At 45.1% G+C, this 17,631-nt stretch overlaps 1 protein-coding gene across 3 annotated transcripts in view; it reads left to right on the top strand.

Annotated features, from left to right (window-relative positions):
* LOC129841328 (catenin alpha-2) overlaps positions 1-17,631 on the top strand; it is a 697,172-nt gene that overhangs the window by 625,324 nt on the left and 54,217 nt on the right. For all 3 annotated transcript variants that reach the window (XM_055909550.1, XM_055909553.1, XM_055909551.1), the window contains exons 13-14: positions 10,743-10,894; positions 14,101-14,214. In XM_055909550.1, coding sequence (XP_055765525.1) covers positions 10,743-10,894; positions 14,101-14,214 — 266 coding nt within the window. The remainder of the gene's footprint in view (positions 1-10,742; positions 10,895-14,100; positions 14,215-17,631) is intronic.

Genomic DNA, 17,631 nt, shown 5'->3' with positions numbered 1-17,631 from the left:
AATAAGACCCCAGTCAAAGTCAGTCCCAACATCCCCCCCCCCCTCCCTCGCCTTCTACATTTCAATTAGCAGCATCAATTGAGCATGCCACTGCAACCAGACCCCATGAAGGTTAATGTGCGACACGTCTCCTCCTTTGACTGAGCTGGCGTTCGCTAACTAACGCTTTTGAACTCGACATTCCCATGCTTTTTTCTTTGCTCTTTTTTCTCTTCCTTAAAAAAAGGAGCGAGGCAGGCAGTTTATATTCATTTCACTGAAGGCAGGAGGGGGACAGGGGAAGAGTGGCTCCTGCATGAGTGTGGTTTGACTCTCATTAGCCTGTAATAACCTCTGATAAGGGGAGAACACATCCTCATGAATTCATATCATTATTCATACCATCTTTTTTTAGGCAGCGCCCAAAGTGACTTTGCGGGGCGTTGTAGTACAGTATAGTATCTCCCAGACAGGCACTAATCCTGTTGGCCGGAGATGTGACCATGCACTCTTCACTGTACTGTCCAGTACTGTACGGTACTACTTTACTTACTGTACTATACTACTTTACTGTACTACTTTACTTACTGTACTATACTACTTTACTGTACTACTTTACTTACTTACTTACTGTACTGTATTACTTTACTGTACTACTTTACTTACTGTACTGTACTACTTTACTTACTGTACTATACTACTTTACTTACTGTACTACTTTACTTACTTACTGTACTGTACTACTTTACTTACTGTACTACTTTACTTACTGTACTACTTTACTTACGTACTGCCCTATAATACTTTACTGTACTACTTTACTTACTGTACTACTTTACTTACTGTACTGTATTACTTTACTGTACTACTTTACTTACTGTACTATATTACTTTACTTACTGTACTACTTTACTTACTTACTGTACTACTTTACTTACTTACTGTACTGTATTACTTTACTTACTGTACTACTTACTGTACTACTTGATTTACTGTACTTTACTAATTTACTTACTGTACTACTTTACTTACTTACTGTACTGTACTACTTTACTTACTGTACTATACTACTTTACTTACTGTACTACTTTACTTACTGTACTATATTACTTTACTTACTGTACTGTATTATTTTACTTACTGTACTACTTTACTTACTGTACTATATTACTTTACTTACTCTACTACTTTACTTACTTACTGTACTGTATTACTTTACTACTTTACTTACTGTACTGTACTACTTGACTTACTGTACTTTACTAATTTACTTACTGTACTACTTTACTTACTTACTGTACTATACTACTTTACTTACTGTACTACTTTACTTACTGTACTATATTACTTTACTTACTGTACTGTATTATTTTACTTACTGTACTACTTGACTTACTGTACTTTACTACTTTACTTACTGTACTATACTACTTTACTGTACTACTTTACTTACTGTACTATATTACTTTACTTACTGTACTGTACTACTTGACTTACTGTACTGTACTACTTGACTTACTGTACTTGATTACAATACCTTGACTTACGGATCAATAACCGTGATTCGTTTATTTTTGCAAAAGCTTCACAATGTGATGCTTGTACACTGATACAAGGCTCTACTGTGCAGTACTGTACTGTAATGTACTGTTCTGTGGTGTAGTGTCGATGGATTCAACAGGGATGATTCATTTGAACCTGGTCAACACCATGGAGTTAGCTGAGAGTTTATTGAAATTATTAGAATAAACCCTGAATTGAAAATGATGGGCGTTTTCTCCCAATTCATAAACTCCGTTTCTGAACTGAACTGAGTTGACATAGAACTGACGCCAACCAACCATGGTCTGTTGAATATACCACCTATCAACAGTTTCATAGTCATATTCAGAAAGTACGCCCACGGGGATGGTTTCCCTACACAGATTAATCCTAGTCCTGGATTCAAACGTTCAATGGTGAATAACCATAGACCATGATTTCTATTCCAGGACTAAGCTTCGTCTTTGTCAGGAAGCCAGGCCATAGATGACTCTATTCTATGTGTGTAAACAACAGGGCTAGCCTAGCACAGCACATCTGGGCCGATGGCACCGTGTGTGACTTGTTCAAGGCTTGTTTATGACTTATCGCCTCCGGCGGCGAGAGGCACTCGATTAACGCTGATTGTCTCTTTCATTATCCCGGCAAAGGGGGAATAACCAGAGCAGCAATGGATTTCCCACACTGCTAAATGACTTGTAATGGGAAAGATGGAGGAGAGGAACGATGGCGGGATGGGGCTGCCAGGGTGAGGAAGGAGGATATGGGGTCAGGTTTGATACTCATCTCTAGGGGTGGACTAGCCTCGTGCTACCACACTGACCTTGTGAGCTTGCGTAAATAGGGAAACATATTTATGTAACCTCGCAAGACCAGTGTGCTATAGGACGAGGCTAGGGTTGGACCACAGATAATACCTTTCCGCCTACATCTATTTGTTTAATCTTATTTTGTGCCTTTTCTTCATATTTTTACTTCCATGGCTCAGAATAAATCAAGTGTTGTCCTTGGTTACCCTTAAAAGTGTGAGCATGCTAATTGAACAGTTTGCTACTCTGCGGTGTATCATGATTTAATCAATCCAGAGATAGCATGTTGGAACAAACTGTTTGTATTTATTTCCTGATTTCAAAAGATCCCACTCCCTGTCTGAAAGCATACAAGGAAATAGAACCCGCCACGTATGGAGTCGTCAAGCGTTGGGCCAGTAACCGAAGGCCGCAAGTTGGAATCCACGAGCCGGCAAGTTCGCCCGTTCTGCCCAGTTAAACCCCAACAACTGCTCTCCGGGTGCCGTGACGTGGATGATCGATTAAGGCAGCCCCCCCACACCTCTCTGATTCAGAGGGATTGGGTTAAATGCGGAAGACATACTTCGGTTGAATGCATTCAGTTGTGCAACTGACTAGGTATCCCCTTTTCCCTGTTCCACTGCAACACCTGGAATGCATCCCAAATAGTACCATGTTCCTATGAAGTGCATTACATTCGACCAGAGCCCCATGTGCCACGGTCAAAAGTAGTTCACTATGAAGGGAATAGGGACGTAAGACATTTGAGAAGCCAGCCTACTGTCATTGGAAGGCCCTGTCCACCTGACTGTACACGTCCACCGCAGTGTGTGACTTCAACATGGAGGAGACACGTACACGGCAACAGACAGATCTCTACTTTAGGTGGCACTGGTGGCATGGTTTGGCCTGGGGCCTGCTCTGTCAGAGGCTACATTGGTGACTCCTGAAAGCTGGCGGAGAGACAGTGAGATGTGGAGGTGGAGAGGGAAAAAGAAAAACAGATGACATTTGGATGAGAGGAGAGAGAGGAGAGGATGGAGTCAGTGGCGGAGAAGTGAACAGGTGCCTTCTTGGTCTGCTGTTTCCTGTGTAAACTGCAGCCAGGACTCTGGGGTGTACTGTAGGACTGCCATCAAGTTAAGAGTTTTCGTCAGAGAGGCCTGCCCAAGTGTGTGTGTGCTTGTGTGTATTGGTGTTTACCTGTGTGCCTATGCATCTCTGTGCGCTCGTGCAAGCCTATTAGTGTGTGCTCGCCACTCAATGCCAGATACTGTCACTCACCCCCCCCTCTTCCTCAACAACGAACCCAGTCCGATTTATAGTTTGGGGAAGTACATGCAGTTTGGCTGGGCAAACACACACTCCATTCCAGATAAAGCCTTGTCCTGGACTCAAATGCACTTTTTCTGGTGAAACTCCAAAGAACAATTTCCAGGACTAGGCTTCATTTTTGTCCAGGAAGCCAGGCCATAGGTTCCTCTGTTCTGTGTGTGTAAACAACGGGCCTAGCCTAGCCTAGCACAGCCGGCCCCGGCGGCACTGTGTGTGACTTGTTTAATGCTTGTTTGTGACTTATTGCCTCCGGCGTCGAGAGGCACTCGAGTAACGCTGGTGGTCTCTTTCATTATCCCGGCAGAGGGTAAATAAACAGAGCAGCAATAGATTTCCCACCCTGCTAAATGACTTGTAATGAGAAAGACGGATGAGAGGAACGATGGCGGGATGGGGCTGCCAGGGTGAGGAAGGAGGATATGGGGTCAGGTTTGATACTCATCTCTAGGGGTAGACTAGCCCTGGACTACCACACTGATCACACTGATCGTATCTTACATAGACAGTGAAACCTATTTTATATAACCTTGCAAGATCAGTGTGCCAGGACGAGACTAAGAGGGGACCACAGGTAATTCTTTCCGCCTCTATCCATTTGTTTACTCTTATGTTTAGCTTTTTCTTCTTCTTTTTACTTCCAAGGCTAAGAATAAATCAAGTTTCGTCCGTGGTTGACCCGGTATCCTTTAAAAGTGCATAAGTGTGAAGCATGGACAGTTTGCTACCCCCGCGGTGTACCGATTTTAAGTCCTAGATTAAATCGGATCAAGCGTTAACCGGCGATAGCCGACACCCGCATAGCTGATGTTTTGGCAGTGTCGGAGGTGTTACTGCGTTGGAGCTGTCAAATCGGTAAGCAGCTCTTGATCGTTGTCAGGAAGCCCACACCCGTCCCAGTTCAGAACGAGAAAGAACGAGAAAGCGTAGGCTACGAATTAATGGAGGTTTCCATCAGCCTCATCTATGTGTAGATTACATCTCGCAATTCTAGTGTTCAAACTTGTACATTGGATTTCTTTTAATGCGACTCCATGCAGCCAATGACAATTAAGGTATAATTCCGGGAGCCACTTTTGGATTTCCCAGCTCGAACGCAGTTCCACATCCGACGCCCTTATGAGGATGCCGGTTAAAGCGGATCTGATTGAACTGAGCCCTTAATCAATCTGGGCTTAGCACGTTGGATCACACTATTTGTGTTTGTTACCTGATTTCAAAGGATCTCACTCCCTGTCTAAAAGCATACAAGGAAATAGAAGCCGCCACGTATGGAGTCGTCAAACCACTGACTGTTCCACTGCCACACCTGGGGTGTGTCCAGAATGGCATCCTATTCCTATATAGTACACTACTGTTAACCATGGGCCCTGGTGAAAAGTAGTAAACAAAAAGAAAATTGGGCACCATTCGTGACATAAGCTTGCTCTAATTGGAAGGCCCTGTCCACCTGACTGCACACGTCCACTGCAGTGTGACAGCGGAGCCCCCCACACACACACACACACACACACACACACACACACACACACACACACGCAAACACGCAAACACACAACAACAGACTAATCTCTACTTTAGGTGGCACAGTGGCATGGTTTGGCCTGGGGCCTGCTCTGTCAGAGGCTAAATTGGTGCCACCTGAAAGCTGGCGGAGAGACAGTGCGACGTGGAGGTGGAGAGGGGGAAATAAAAACGGATATAAAATGGATGAGAGGAGAGCGAGAGGAGAGGATCCAGTGGAGGAGGACTGAACAGGTGGTGTCCTGGGCTGTGTTGCACTTTGTGTAAACTAAAGCCAGGTGTGTGTGGTGTGTGTGTGTGTTTGTTGTAGGACCGCCAGCTAGTTAGAGTGTGTCCATCAGCTTCTGACCTGCCTGGCTGAGATCCTCCAGAGAAGCCAGCCCAAGTCTAGGTGTGTCTGCGTGCATGTGCGTATTCATGCTCGCCTGTGTGTCTCCGTGCGTACGTTTTTGCGTGAGCTTTTGTGCCTATGCATCTCTGTGCCCTATTAGCATGTCCTCGCCGATCGACGCTAGACGCTGTCACTCACCTCCCCTTTGACAGGCGTCAAATGGTCAAGCTATCCAACCCGCTCTGCTTATTACAAGTGTCTCACCTTCGACCCCTGTCACTTATTGGCCCAGTTAGATTTATAGTTTGGGATAGTACAGGCAGTCGGGCTGGGCACACACACATGTGCCGCCACCGCGCACAAACACACAACACACACACACACACACACACACACACACACACACACACACACACACACACACACACACACACACACACACACACACACACACACACACACACACACAGGCAGACTGCACAACTCTATTAAGCTGAGCCATAGATTCCTGACAGACATTCTACTTCACACACACAGACCTGGGGATTGAGGCTTGTCCTTGAAGGAGGGGGTGTAAATCAATAGCCTCATAGGAAAGGGGTTATCTCTCTTTCTCCTCTCTCCTCTCTCTCTCTCTCCCCCTCTCTTCACCTGCATTTAAACTAATCTTCAGCCCCAGAATTATTTATTTTTTAACTTAATCATTAAGGTTTTTCCCAGAAAAGGTAGATTAAAAAGCTGGTATATGGCCTAGTATTGGGCCAATAACCGAAAGGTCGCTGGTTCGAATCCCCGAGCCAACGAGGTGAAAAGTCTGTCGATGTGCCCTTAACCAAGGCACTCAGCACTAATTTATCCTGTAATCGCTCTGGGTGAGAGCGTCTGCTAAATGACTCAAATGTAATAAATTCCCTGGTTTTCCAGAAATTTCCCTGCTGATTCTGGGAATCCTCCAACCTGGAAAACCAGGGAATTTATTGAAAGATCGCAACCCTAGTCATTACGCATGTCGCTGGAAATTGAATTTCTTCAAGGTTTGGTCATGCATGTCTACAATATGGGAGAGTAATTACACACACACACACACACACACACACACACACACACACACACACACACACACACACAGGCAGACTGCACAACTCTATTAAGCTGAGCCATAGATTCCTGACAGACATTCTACTTCACACACACAGACCTGGGGATTGAGGCTTGTCCTTGAAGGAGGGGGTGTAAATCAATAGCCTCATAGGAAAGGGGTTATCTCTCTTTCTCCTCTCTCCTCTCTCTCTCTCTCCCCCTCTCTTCACCTGCATTTAAACTAATCTTCAGCCCCAGAATTATTTATTTTTTAACTTGATCATTAAGGTTTTTCCCAGAAAAGGTAGATTAAAAAGCTGGTATATGGCCTAGTATTGGGCCAATAACCGAAAGGTCGCTGGTTCGAATCCCCGAGCCAACGAGGTGAAAAGTCTGTCGATGTGCCCTTAACCAAGGCACTCAGCACTAATTTATCCTGTAATCGCTCTGGGTGAGAGCGTCTGCTAAATGACTCAAATGTAATAAATTCCCTGGTTTTCCAGAAATTTCCCTGCTGATTCTGGGAATCCTCCAACCTGGAAAACCAGGGAATTTATTGAAAGATCGCAACCCTAGTCATTATGCATGTCGCTGGAAATTGAATTTCTTCAAGGTTTGGTCATGCATGTCACACACACACACACACACACACACACACACACACACACACACACACACACACACACACTAAAAGTCATGTCATATTGTATTGAATGACAGATAAGCCTATGTCAGTTCTAGCACGGGTTACATTCTGTTTTCCAACCAAAAGCAACTGATGGAATGACATTACTGAGGAGAGGACTGGAGAGTGTGATAGCTAAGTCAAGAATCAACAAGCTCCAAAATGGCCACCAAGTTGCGTCACCCTGCCCAGGTGTTTCTCCCACTACACAGACACAGTGTTTTGAAACGGAGTCACTCTCTGTCTCTCTCAGTTGTTATGATGACGGGAACGGGGGTTTCAGATAGAGGAGAGCAGAGGAAATAGAGGGAAAGAGAGGAGAGGAAAGAGGGGGAGTTAGAAAGAGAGAGAGGAGGTGAGCTGCTCCTTCAGCAGCCGTGGGTGGGTGGTGTAGAATAAAAGCTGACTAGTGTATTGGAGTAGGAATCAGCGGTATAGGATGTACAGCGAGGTGAGACAGTTTAGCTGAGGTTGGAGCGAACTAGACCGCCCAGAGAGAGACTCGTAGGCAGAACTCTCAGCAGCAGCTAAGAAAAAGGTGTGTGTGTGCGCGCGTGTGTGCGCGTGTGTGTACTTGCATGCGTGTGTGTTTGTGATGGAGAGAGAGCGGTGGGTGGGGGCCGGAGATACTTCCGGTCAGACTGGCAATGCACTCCCTCACTCCATTTCCTCCCTCTGTTCCCTCCCTCCTTTCCAAGAGGCTCCCAGTGACGGCTCCGGTTTGAAGGTTAATGGTACGCTCTGCGATTTACAGCCGTTTGGTTTGTTTGTGCGGAAGTGGGAAGTGTTTTTGTTTTCTTATGAGGAGTCTATCATGTCACAATGCGAGCGGAGCCGTCCCTGTGTGATCTTAGGCCTCGAGGATGTCTTTGTTGGCTGCGTGGTGCCACAAAGCACTTTGCCGGATATTTAAGCATTCACTTTGTTCATTGTACTTTCATGACTTCTCTCTTGATTTATAGTTGGGCTTAGGAAGGGGGAGAAAAAAATATATATTCCAACGCGGTCACGTTTAATTCCCTTCATCATTTCTCAACCGGAATGAGTGAAATTGCTCCATTACCACCAGCAACATTCCTCATTAAGCGTCTCGGAGAACATTTATTTAAAAACCCTAGCCATGCACAAAATTCCCAATAGCCTATTTTACGCTTATCCAGTAAGTGGATTAAACTCAAATTAAAAAAATATATATATTTGTGAGAAGAAAAATTAAAACAGTTTTTGTAGCACCTTTTATGTTTGGTGTATAATAACCAGCCCCAGTGTTTTTAAATCATACGTTTATGTGTATTTTTTCTTATTTACCTTTCTGGCTTAAGCTTCTAATTGATTTGCGTCACTTCACGGTGAAGAGAGAGCGAGAGCTCTGAGGAGAATTCCAATAATATCACACAGCGTGTTTGTGGGGGGTTTCAGGAGCATATCCACTAGCACAATAAATCTTTGTTATTGTTGTCGTTTTTGTCCCTCCTCCGTTAATTGTTTTCACCCTCCCTTCCAGCATTCTCATTAGACGTGCTTCTTCTCCTTCACCAGTGACCCGGAGCCCAAATTCAACCCCCTCTCCAAATCCATCCCTCTGATTCTATTTGTTTTATCATGCATCTCTGAATATTTTATACGTATTTCAACAGCCGCTCAGAGAATATTAGGTCAGGTTTTTTGGTATTTTCTTTATGCATCAGAAGGTTTTTGCGAGTGCCTCTCGTCTTGTTGCACTGGCCCCCTTTTCTCCCCTGAAATGGGACGACGGCTCAGTGTAGACAGATAATGAGTACAAGCTGTAGACTGAGGCGCTTGCTGCTGAATCTGAAATTGTGAAGGCGGCACGACATCTACACGGATTGGGTACTGTGTGTGTGCGTGTGTGTGTGTCTGTGTGCGTGTGTGTGTGTGTGTGTGTGTGTGTCCCTGGTGTCCACTTGACAGTGCAAAGGGAACAGGCCGGCTCTAATCACGGCTCAATTCAATAACACAAGACTGGGTCAAACAAGGTCGTGTCAATCCACCTAAATATTGTTTTTTTCCCCGCTCAGTTTTGTTCTCTCAGTCAGGTGGTGTAACCGTAACCCATTGATTTAGCTGTTACTGCTCAAGCAGAACCACAGCGTTAAAACAATTATTAAAGGCCGAGTGCGGTCGTGAACACGCTTTCCTATGAGGTTGGGAAAAATACTGTTGAGATTGTGAAAATTATGATAATGGTCTTTTAGTGTAGGAGCTGTTTGAAAAGCCTGTTTTTGGTGCGATGGAGCTTTGACCTGCCTGTTGACATCACCAAGTGGTAAATTAGTTAATAGACCAATAGGAAAGAGAGTTCCAAACCTCTCTGCCAATAACAGCTAGTTTTCAGTTTCCCCCTCCCCACTCAGACCACTCCCAGATAGTCCTAGCAAAATTATTGCTTGAGAAATTGCTCTTAGCTAAGAAGCTATTTCAGTTTTATTTTTGACCATTTTAATTCAAAACATCACAGTGAGGTACTGAATTCTTACCCAGAAAGTATTTGATTATGAGATCAAAATGGCTGCATTGGCCCTTTAAACATTGCCTGCATATCAGATCATCACCAGTCATCTGAAGATGATTGTGTAGCTGTCCCATTCAACATGAATAGATTCGGCACGATTGCCCTGGCGTTTTATTCAAATTCAACACCCCTTCTGTGAACGCACAGAGAACATACAGATGCTCCGTTGGCAACGCTTGCCAAACTAATATTCCCGCTAAATCATTGTTTTTGTCGGAGTTCGCAACTTTTTGTTTTGCAGCCTTTTGTTTCGGCAATGAATTTTCAGCCTGTTCACTTGAGTGGCTGTCAACCAGAGCTAGCGCCTTAGCATGCTAGCACTGACACACTAGTAGGTGAATGGCTGCTAACCAAAGCTAGCACATTAGCAGCCTACCACGGGCACAGTGATATTAATGCTATTTAATCTCTCCTCAGACTAATATTATTCTGTTTGTCCTGTGGGTACCTTTGCCACTGTTCCACCCCTTGTGTGTTGCGCCCCATCCCTGTGGTGCCAGATTTCTGGTGACATATCGTCTTTTTTAGATTGACAGAGTTTGGGACCTCCGCTTCAGAAGATGTGTTTGACACGCAGAGTGTGTGTCCTTGGTTTGAGAATATGAAAAAGGTGTTTTTCACCTTTGTTTATCCTTGTTTTTCACCTTTGTTTATCCTTGTTTTTCACCTTTGCTCTCTCTCTCTCTCTCTCTCTCTCTCTCTCTCTCTCTCTCTCTCTCTCTCTCTCTCTCTCTCTCTCTCTCTCTCTCTCTCTCTCTCTCTCTCTCTCTCTCTCTCTCTCTCTCTCTGAGGAAGGCACACGATGAAACATTCTAGTAGGACATGTTGCCTAAAATGTTCAAATAAATGAAGTGAGTGACCTGAGTCAAGTAAGTTCTGGTCGCTATTCTCATTGTTCTCTTTTTCTCTCCCTTTCCCTCCCTCTCTCTCCATCCCTTTTTCCAGTCATGCCCCGTTTCGCTGAACAAGTGGAGGTGGCCATCGAGGCGCTGAGCACAAACCCCCCACAGCCCTTCGAGGAGAACGAGTTCATCGACGCGTCCCGTCTGGTCTACGACGGCGTGCGTGACATACGGAAAGCCGTTCTTATGATCAGGGTATGTCCACTTCCTCATTTACTCCTCTCACGCTTCTCAAAGCATGCTGGGAACAGACTCCGTACCAAATGACACCGGCTATTCCCATTACAGTGCACTACTTTTGACCAGGGCCCATAAAACATTGTGCACTATATAGGAACATGGGTGCCATCTGAGAGAGACACTTATTCTCCCATTGACATCAATGCATGAGCAAGTATACATTAGGATTGATCTTATTTTTTCATTTTCTTTCTCATTATCTTATTACTTTTTCTTTCTATTATCCAATTTCAAGAATGTGCCGTGCGTGAGGTCACATGGAACGTTCATTTTCCCAAGATGAATCACAAACAATCTCCCTGATTTGATGTCAATGCATGAGAAATTAAATTACATGGAAATTAAATTACAAAGAACTTCACGCTTCACACGAAACCTTATGGTGCAGTGTAACATGACATAAGACTTTAGGGCTGGTAGTTGTAGATCACCTCAGTGGCCTTGTGGTTACAGTATCCACCCTGAGATTGGAAGGTTACCGGTTCAATCCCTGGTTGAGTTATACCAGACTCTAAAAATAGAGTCTGCTAATAGTGCTAGAGAAAATTGAATTAGGCTGCTACCCTATGGGCTGTTCTGGCTCTGACAAGACTTGTTTACTTATAACATAATACTGTAAGGCTAGTTCCATAGACTGTGTTATTGGACTTTGTATTGATGTTACAACAAAGCCTATTACCTAGTCATTTTTATAGACTCGGCCACACCACACTGTATACAGTATGGTGTTTGTCTAGCATTTCTTTCTCTCATGCCTTACCATACAGTAAAGCATTTTTTCTCTTCTCGTACCCCCCTTCTCCCAACACCACTGTGCAAATAAATGTATTCAACTTTGGACTGCTGGAATGTTTCCCAGTGCGGTGGCGAGAAAAATCTAATTACGGGGAAATAATTTGATGTTGATAAATAATGTAAAACAGAGGCTTTTAACGGGCCGAGAACGACCCACCAGCCTCATAATCTATTTCCAAGTTCAATTACTCTTGGAGACTTGGAGGACGATCTATGATTTCTCGTCGTTGTGTAGCCTAACTTCCGTAATACAATGTGTAGCCTTTCATGTGAAAACGTCTGAAGGATGTTTTTGTGGTGTGTTTTTTTTTTGCTCCCGTGTAAACTGGTGTACATGGATTTCTTTGGGAAATGATTTCTTTAGAACCTGCTGGCAGGGCCTAGTTGTAGCCTACAACAGAAAGGGATTATGGGGGCAATTCTTCACGGTGTTAATTTCAGAAGTTGAGTATGGTCGGGTGTGTGTGTGTAGAGAGTTAATAAAATAGCATTCCACACACAAACACACACACACACACACACACTCAAACACACGCGTACACACGTACACAGACATCTGCTATATGTCCATTCCAGAAACTGGAACGTCCCACGCAATTCAACTAAAACAAGGCTTCAATGTTCACATTCATTTCCACACACAAAGGGAGCACATATCCATTCTTCCGGGAACAAAGGGGAAACGATTCAATTGCAGGAGGTGCAAGCAGTCAAACCTCACCCAGGGTGCGTCCCAAATGGCACCCTATTCCCTTTATAGTGCACTACTTTTGATCAGGGCTCATAGCGCTGTGGTCAAAAGGCGTGCCACTGTATAGGGAATAGGCTGCCATCAAATAAAATAAGATTGTATTCGTCACATGCTTTGTAAGCGACAGGTGTGGACTAACAGTGAAACGCTTACTTATGGGCCCTTCCCGACAATGCAGAAGAAAAAAAGAATAGAGAAACAATAGAAAAGTAAGACACGTAGTAGTGGAAGTAATAATAGATATACAATGAGTAGCGATCGGTCACTGGAAACGATGACGAAAACATAATGTAAAAAAAAAATAAAAAAAATAAAATCAGATCAGCGTATAAAAACACACAAAATAGCAGAATTTGTCAGGAGCTCGTAAAACAATCGCTATACACTCCAGTGCCATCTCCCATTCATCTGGAACGCACACACATTACAATCTTCTCCTCGTCCTCCTCTATGTACCACACGAAGAATAGATGTGCGAGATATTGACATTTGTCGGATATAGCGTCTGTTATCCTTCCTGCCTTCGTATCGTGTAGACACGCATAACTGTAACGTCTTCATGTTCGTGTGGTGGGTTTGCGAGAGATCGGTTTGTCTTCGCGAGAAGCGTCTCCAAAGCTGTTTTCAATAAAAACCACCTTTTTGGACTAGTGGCTTCTTCAGCTTGTAGAGGAGGTTGTTATGTCTGGAGATGAGGACGGTATAGACGATGTTTACAGTGTTGTGATGATAGACACATTGTTGACAGATGGGCGACTGAGCCACTCATCGCACTCTTCACTTCAGCTAACTTCCTCCCGATTGGCCCGGAAGCCGCCCCCAGATCCCTGCTCTTAATTGGTTTCGAACACATGAACTGATTCGTCCCCGAGTCCTGCCAGTCTAGAACGTCTGTCACGTCCCCACCCCGTCTCGTTGTGAGATAGCAGTTAGACACAAGTTGAAGATTGAAGAAGAAAAAAGAAAATCACGGAATCTCTCGAGGCCATTTATACCCTCCCCGCCCTTTTCCCTTTGTGCCGCTTGATCCCACTGTTTCAGCGAGCTATATAGTGCTCTTATGGTGCGTGGTGTAAACCACCGCCAAGACTTCTTAAAAACAATGATGCAAGGGACTTGAAATCAGAGCAAGCGTATAAGAAAGGCTGAATAGTTCAACACAAGGAGATCTGACTTACTGTCCCGCCAGCCGCCCCGCACGTGACAAGGAAGGCCTATCTGCACTCAGACTCTGACTAAAAACAGACTCAACCCGGGACGCAGAAGGAGAAGTGTGCAAGTGAGACGTACAGTAGAGGAAGTGTGGAGATAGAGATGTGTCTGAGGACTGATGTATTAAATGTCTGTGTCGTGTGACACTGCAGCTGTTGATCTAATAGCCATCATGTTTTATATCTCTCTCTCTCTTTATATCTCCTCTTTCTCGCCTACATCTACTATTCTTTCATTTCTATTCTCGTCTCCAACACACACCTTTCCATTCTCTCCCTAATACTTTCTCCTTCTTTCTCTCTTCTCCCAAACCTTTACCTCCCCCTCTCTATCCCCCTCTCTCTCTGTATTTTCCCTCTAAACCCCCCCCCCCCCCCCCCCCCCCCCCCACCATTCTCTGTAGACACCTGAGGAGCTGGAGGATGACTCAGACTTTGAGCAGGAGGACTACGATGCCCGCAGCAGGACCAGCGTCCAGACAGAGGACGACCAGCTCATCGCCGGACAGAGCGCCAGGGTGAGTGGAACTCTAGAACCAGCTCTCAAACCCCACTAGAACCATACACCCCACTCTAGAACCTGCTCTGGAACATTCCATAGCTCTCTGCAGAGTTTATTTAAAGATGACTGAGTCGGAAATGGGACCCTGTATAGTGCACTACTTTTGAGTCAAGAGGTGCACTGCGTCGGGAATAGGGTGCCATTTCAGATATGCCCAAGGATACCCCTATTTTTTTCCCAAAGGCCTCTGCTCCAGTCAGGGGGGTGTCCCAATGGTCATAATGTAAAGGTCAACCCAGTCCCGCAATCACTTGTGCACACTATCGTATTGACTCAAACTGTACTATGCTGGCTCAGGTATTTTCCTTTCACATTGTCCATCCCTGCACAGTTCCAGCAACTCTGGTGGATTCGTAATCAGGTCAGCCCAGTAAATCTAGGCTTGGCTCATGTTAGCTCATGCTCAGTAATGTGAAAAAAGGTATTGTTGTAGTGTGTCATATTGCAAGTCGGCCTTCCCTTTCATTACTTCAAGCTCTTGTTGTTCTCTCATGTTCAACATAATGTAAATTCCCAGTGGGTTCTTCGCTGGATAAACGCCACTATTGTATGATTTCAATATCACAGGATTCCATCATACGGTAAACGAAAAGCACATTGAAATGATCATAGCCTAATTTGATTGTTTTTCAAATGACTACAGCACGATCCCACTCGAGAGGAGAGACAGGTGTAAAATTGCGAGTGCAAATGAAGCTGTGGCAATTACCGTATCCCCCCTCCGATATTACTGGGAACGCACACACGACGCGTGCCAAGCCTGGATGGCGCCAGCGATCACCGGGGCTTTGGGCTTTGCGCACATTAGCATTTTTTCCCCATGTATTATTTGTACACTGGGGCCCTGCTTAAAGTACATTAAAGGGTATCAGTGCTTGCCACCCCTACAGCAGGGAGAGTGGTTGGCGGTTGGGTTTGGTGCATGGATTGTGGAATGCCGGGTGGCAGGAAAAGGTTTGGCCTCATGCCTCCTCTCATCCTGAGAGGTCTACTGCTGCTAGGAAGCCCTCCACAAAGTCGGAGAGCGAGAGAGCGAGAGAGAGATCAACTGGCCTCATAAACACACACAATCAATCAAATGTATTTATAAAGCCCTTTTTACACCAGCCGGTGTCAAAAAGTGCTGTAGAGAAACCCAGCCTAAAACCCCAAAGGGGGGGTTTCTCCCTAGAAAGGCCAGAATCTAGGAAGAAACCGAGAGAGGAACCAGGCTCTGAGGGGTGGCCAGTCCTCTTCTGGCTGTGCCGGGTGGAGATTATAACAGAACATGGCCAAGATGTTCAAACGTTCATAGATGACCAGCAGGGTCAGATAATAATAATCACAGTGGTTGTAGAGGGTGCAACAGGTCAGCACCCTCTAGAGTAAATGTCAGTTGGCTTTTATAGCTAATCATTCAGAGTTAGAGGCAGCAGGTGCTATAGAGAGAGTCCAAAACAGCAGGTCCGGGACAAGGTAGCACGTCCAGTGAACAGGTCAGGGTTCCATAGCCGCAGGCAGAACAGTTGAAACTGGAGTAGCATCATGACCAGGTGGACTGGGGACAGCAAGGAGTCATCAGGCCAGGTAGTCCTGAGGCATGGTCCTAAGGCTCAGGTCCTCCGAGAGAAGAGAGAGAGAAAGAAAGAGAGAGAAATAAATAGAGGCATATTTATATTCACACAGGACACCGGATAAGACAGGAGAAGTACTCCAGATATAACAGACTGACCCTAGCCCCCAGGCACATAAACTATTGCAGCATAAATACTGGAGGCTGAGACAGGAGGGGTCGGGAGACACTGTGGCCCTGTCTGACGATACCCCCGGCCAGGGCCAACAGGCAGGATATAACCCCACCTACTTTGCAAAAGCACAGCCCCCACACCACAAGAGGGATATCTTCATCCACCAACCTACTACCCTGAGACAAGGCAGAGTATAGCCCACGAAGATCTCCCCCACGGCACGAACCCTAGGGGGGTGCCAACCCGGACAGGAGGATCACGTTAGTGACCCAACCCACTCAAGTGACGCACCCCTCCTTGGGACGGCATGGAAGAGCACCAGTAAGCCAGTGACTCGGAGGGGAACTGGCCAGGCAGAGACAGCAAGGGTGGTCCGTCGCTCCAGTGCCTTTCCGTTCACCTTCACACCCCTGGGCCAGACTACACTCAATCATATGACCTACTGATGAGATGAGTCTTCAATAAAGGCTTAAAGGTCGAGACCGAGTCTGCGTCTCTCACATGGATAGACAGACCACCAGAGCTCGATAGGAGAAAGCTCTGCCTCTCCAGCTGTTTGCTTAGAAATTCTAGGGACAGTAAGGAGGCCTGCGTCTTGTGACCATAGTGTACGTGTAGGTATGTAATGCAGGACCAAATCGGAAAGATAGGTAGCAGCAAGCCCATGTAATGCTTTGTAGGTTAGCAGTAAAACCTTGAAATCAGCCCTAGCCTTAATAGGAAGCCAGTGTAGAGAGGCTAGCACTGGAGTAATATGCTAAAATGTTTTGGTTCTAGTCAAGATTCTAGCAGCTGTATTTAGCACTAACTGAAGTTTATTTCGTGCTTTATCCGGGTAGCCAGAGAGTAGAGCAACGCAGTAGTCTAATCTAGAAGTGACAAAAGCATGGATTCATTTTCCTGCATTATGTTTGGACAGACAGTTTCAGATTTTTGCAATGTTACGAATATGGAAAAATAGCTGTCCTTGAAATATTCTTGATATGTTCGTCAAAAGAGAGATCAGGGTCCAGAGTAATGCCGAGGTCCTTTTGCGATGACTGTACAACCATCAAGATTAATTGTGAGATCCAACAGAAGATCTCTTTGTTTCTTGGGACCTAGAACTAGCATCTCTGTTTTGTCCGAGTTTAAAAGTAGAACATTTGCCGCCATCCACTTCCTTATGTCTGAAACGCAGGCTTCCAGGGAGGGCAATTTTGGGGCTTCACCATGTTTCATCGAAATGTACAGCCGTGTATCGTCCGCATAGCAGTGAAAGTTAACATTATATTTCCGAATGACATCACCAAGAGGTAAAATATATAGTGAAAACAATAGTGGTCCTAAAACGGAACCTTGAGGAACACCGAAATTTACGGCTGATTTTTCAGAAGACAAACCATCCACAGAGACAAACTGATATCTTTCCGACAGATAAGATCTAAACCAGGCCAGAACTTGTCCGTGTAGACCAATTTTGATTTCCAATCTCTCCAAAAGAATGTGGTGATCGATGATATCAAAACCAGCACTAGGAGCACGAGGACAGATGCAGAACCTTGGTCTGACGCCATTAAAAGGTATTTTACCACCTTCACGAGTGCAGTCTCCGTGCTATGATGAGGTCTAAAACCAGACTGAGAGGAATGGATACAGAGGAATGG

This window comes from Salvelinus fontinalis, chromosome 42 (assembly GCF_029448725.1).
Source record: "Salvelinus fontinalis isolate EN_2023a chromosome 42, ASM2944872v1, whole genome shotgun sequence".
Taxonomy (NCBI): Eukaryota; Metazoa; Chordata; class Actinopteri; order Salmoniformes; family Salmonidae; genus Salvelinus; species Salvelinus fontinalis.
The sequence above is the reverse complement of the archived record's forward strand: the minus strand, read 5'-3'. Positions and strand labels throughout refer to the sequence as shown.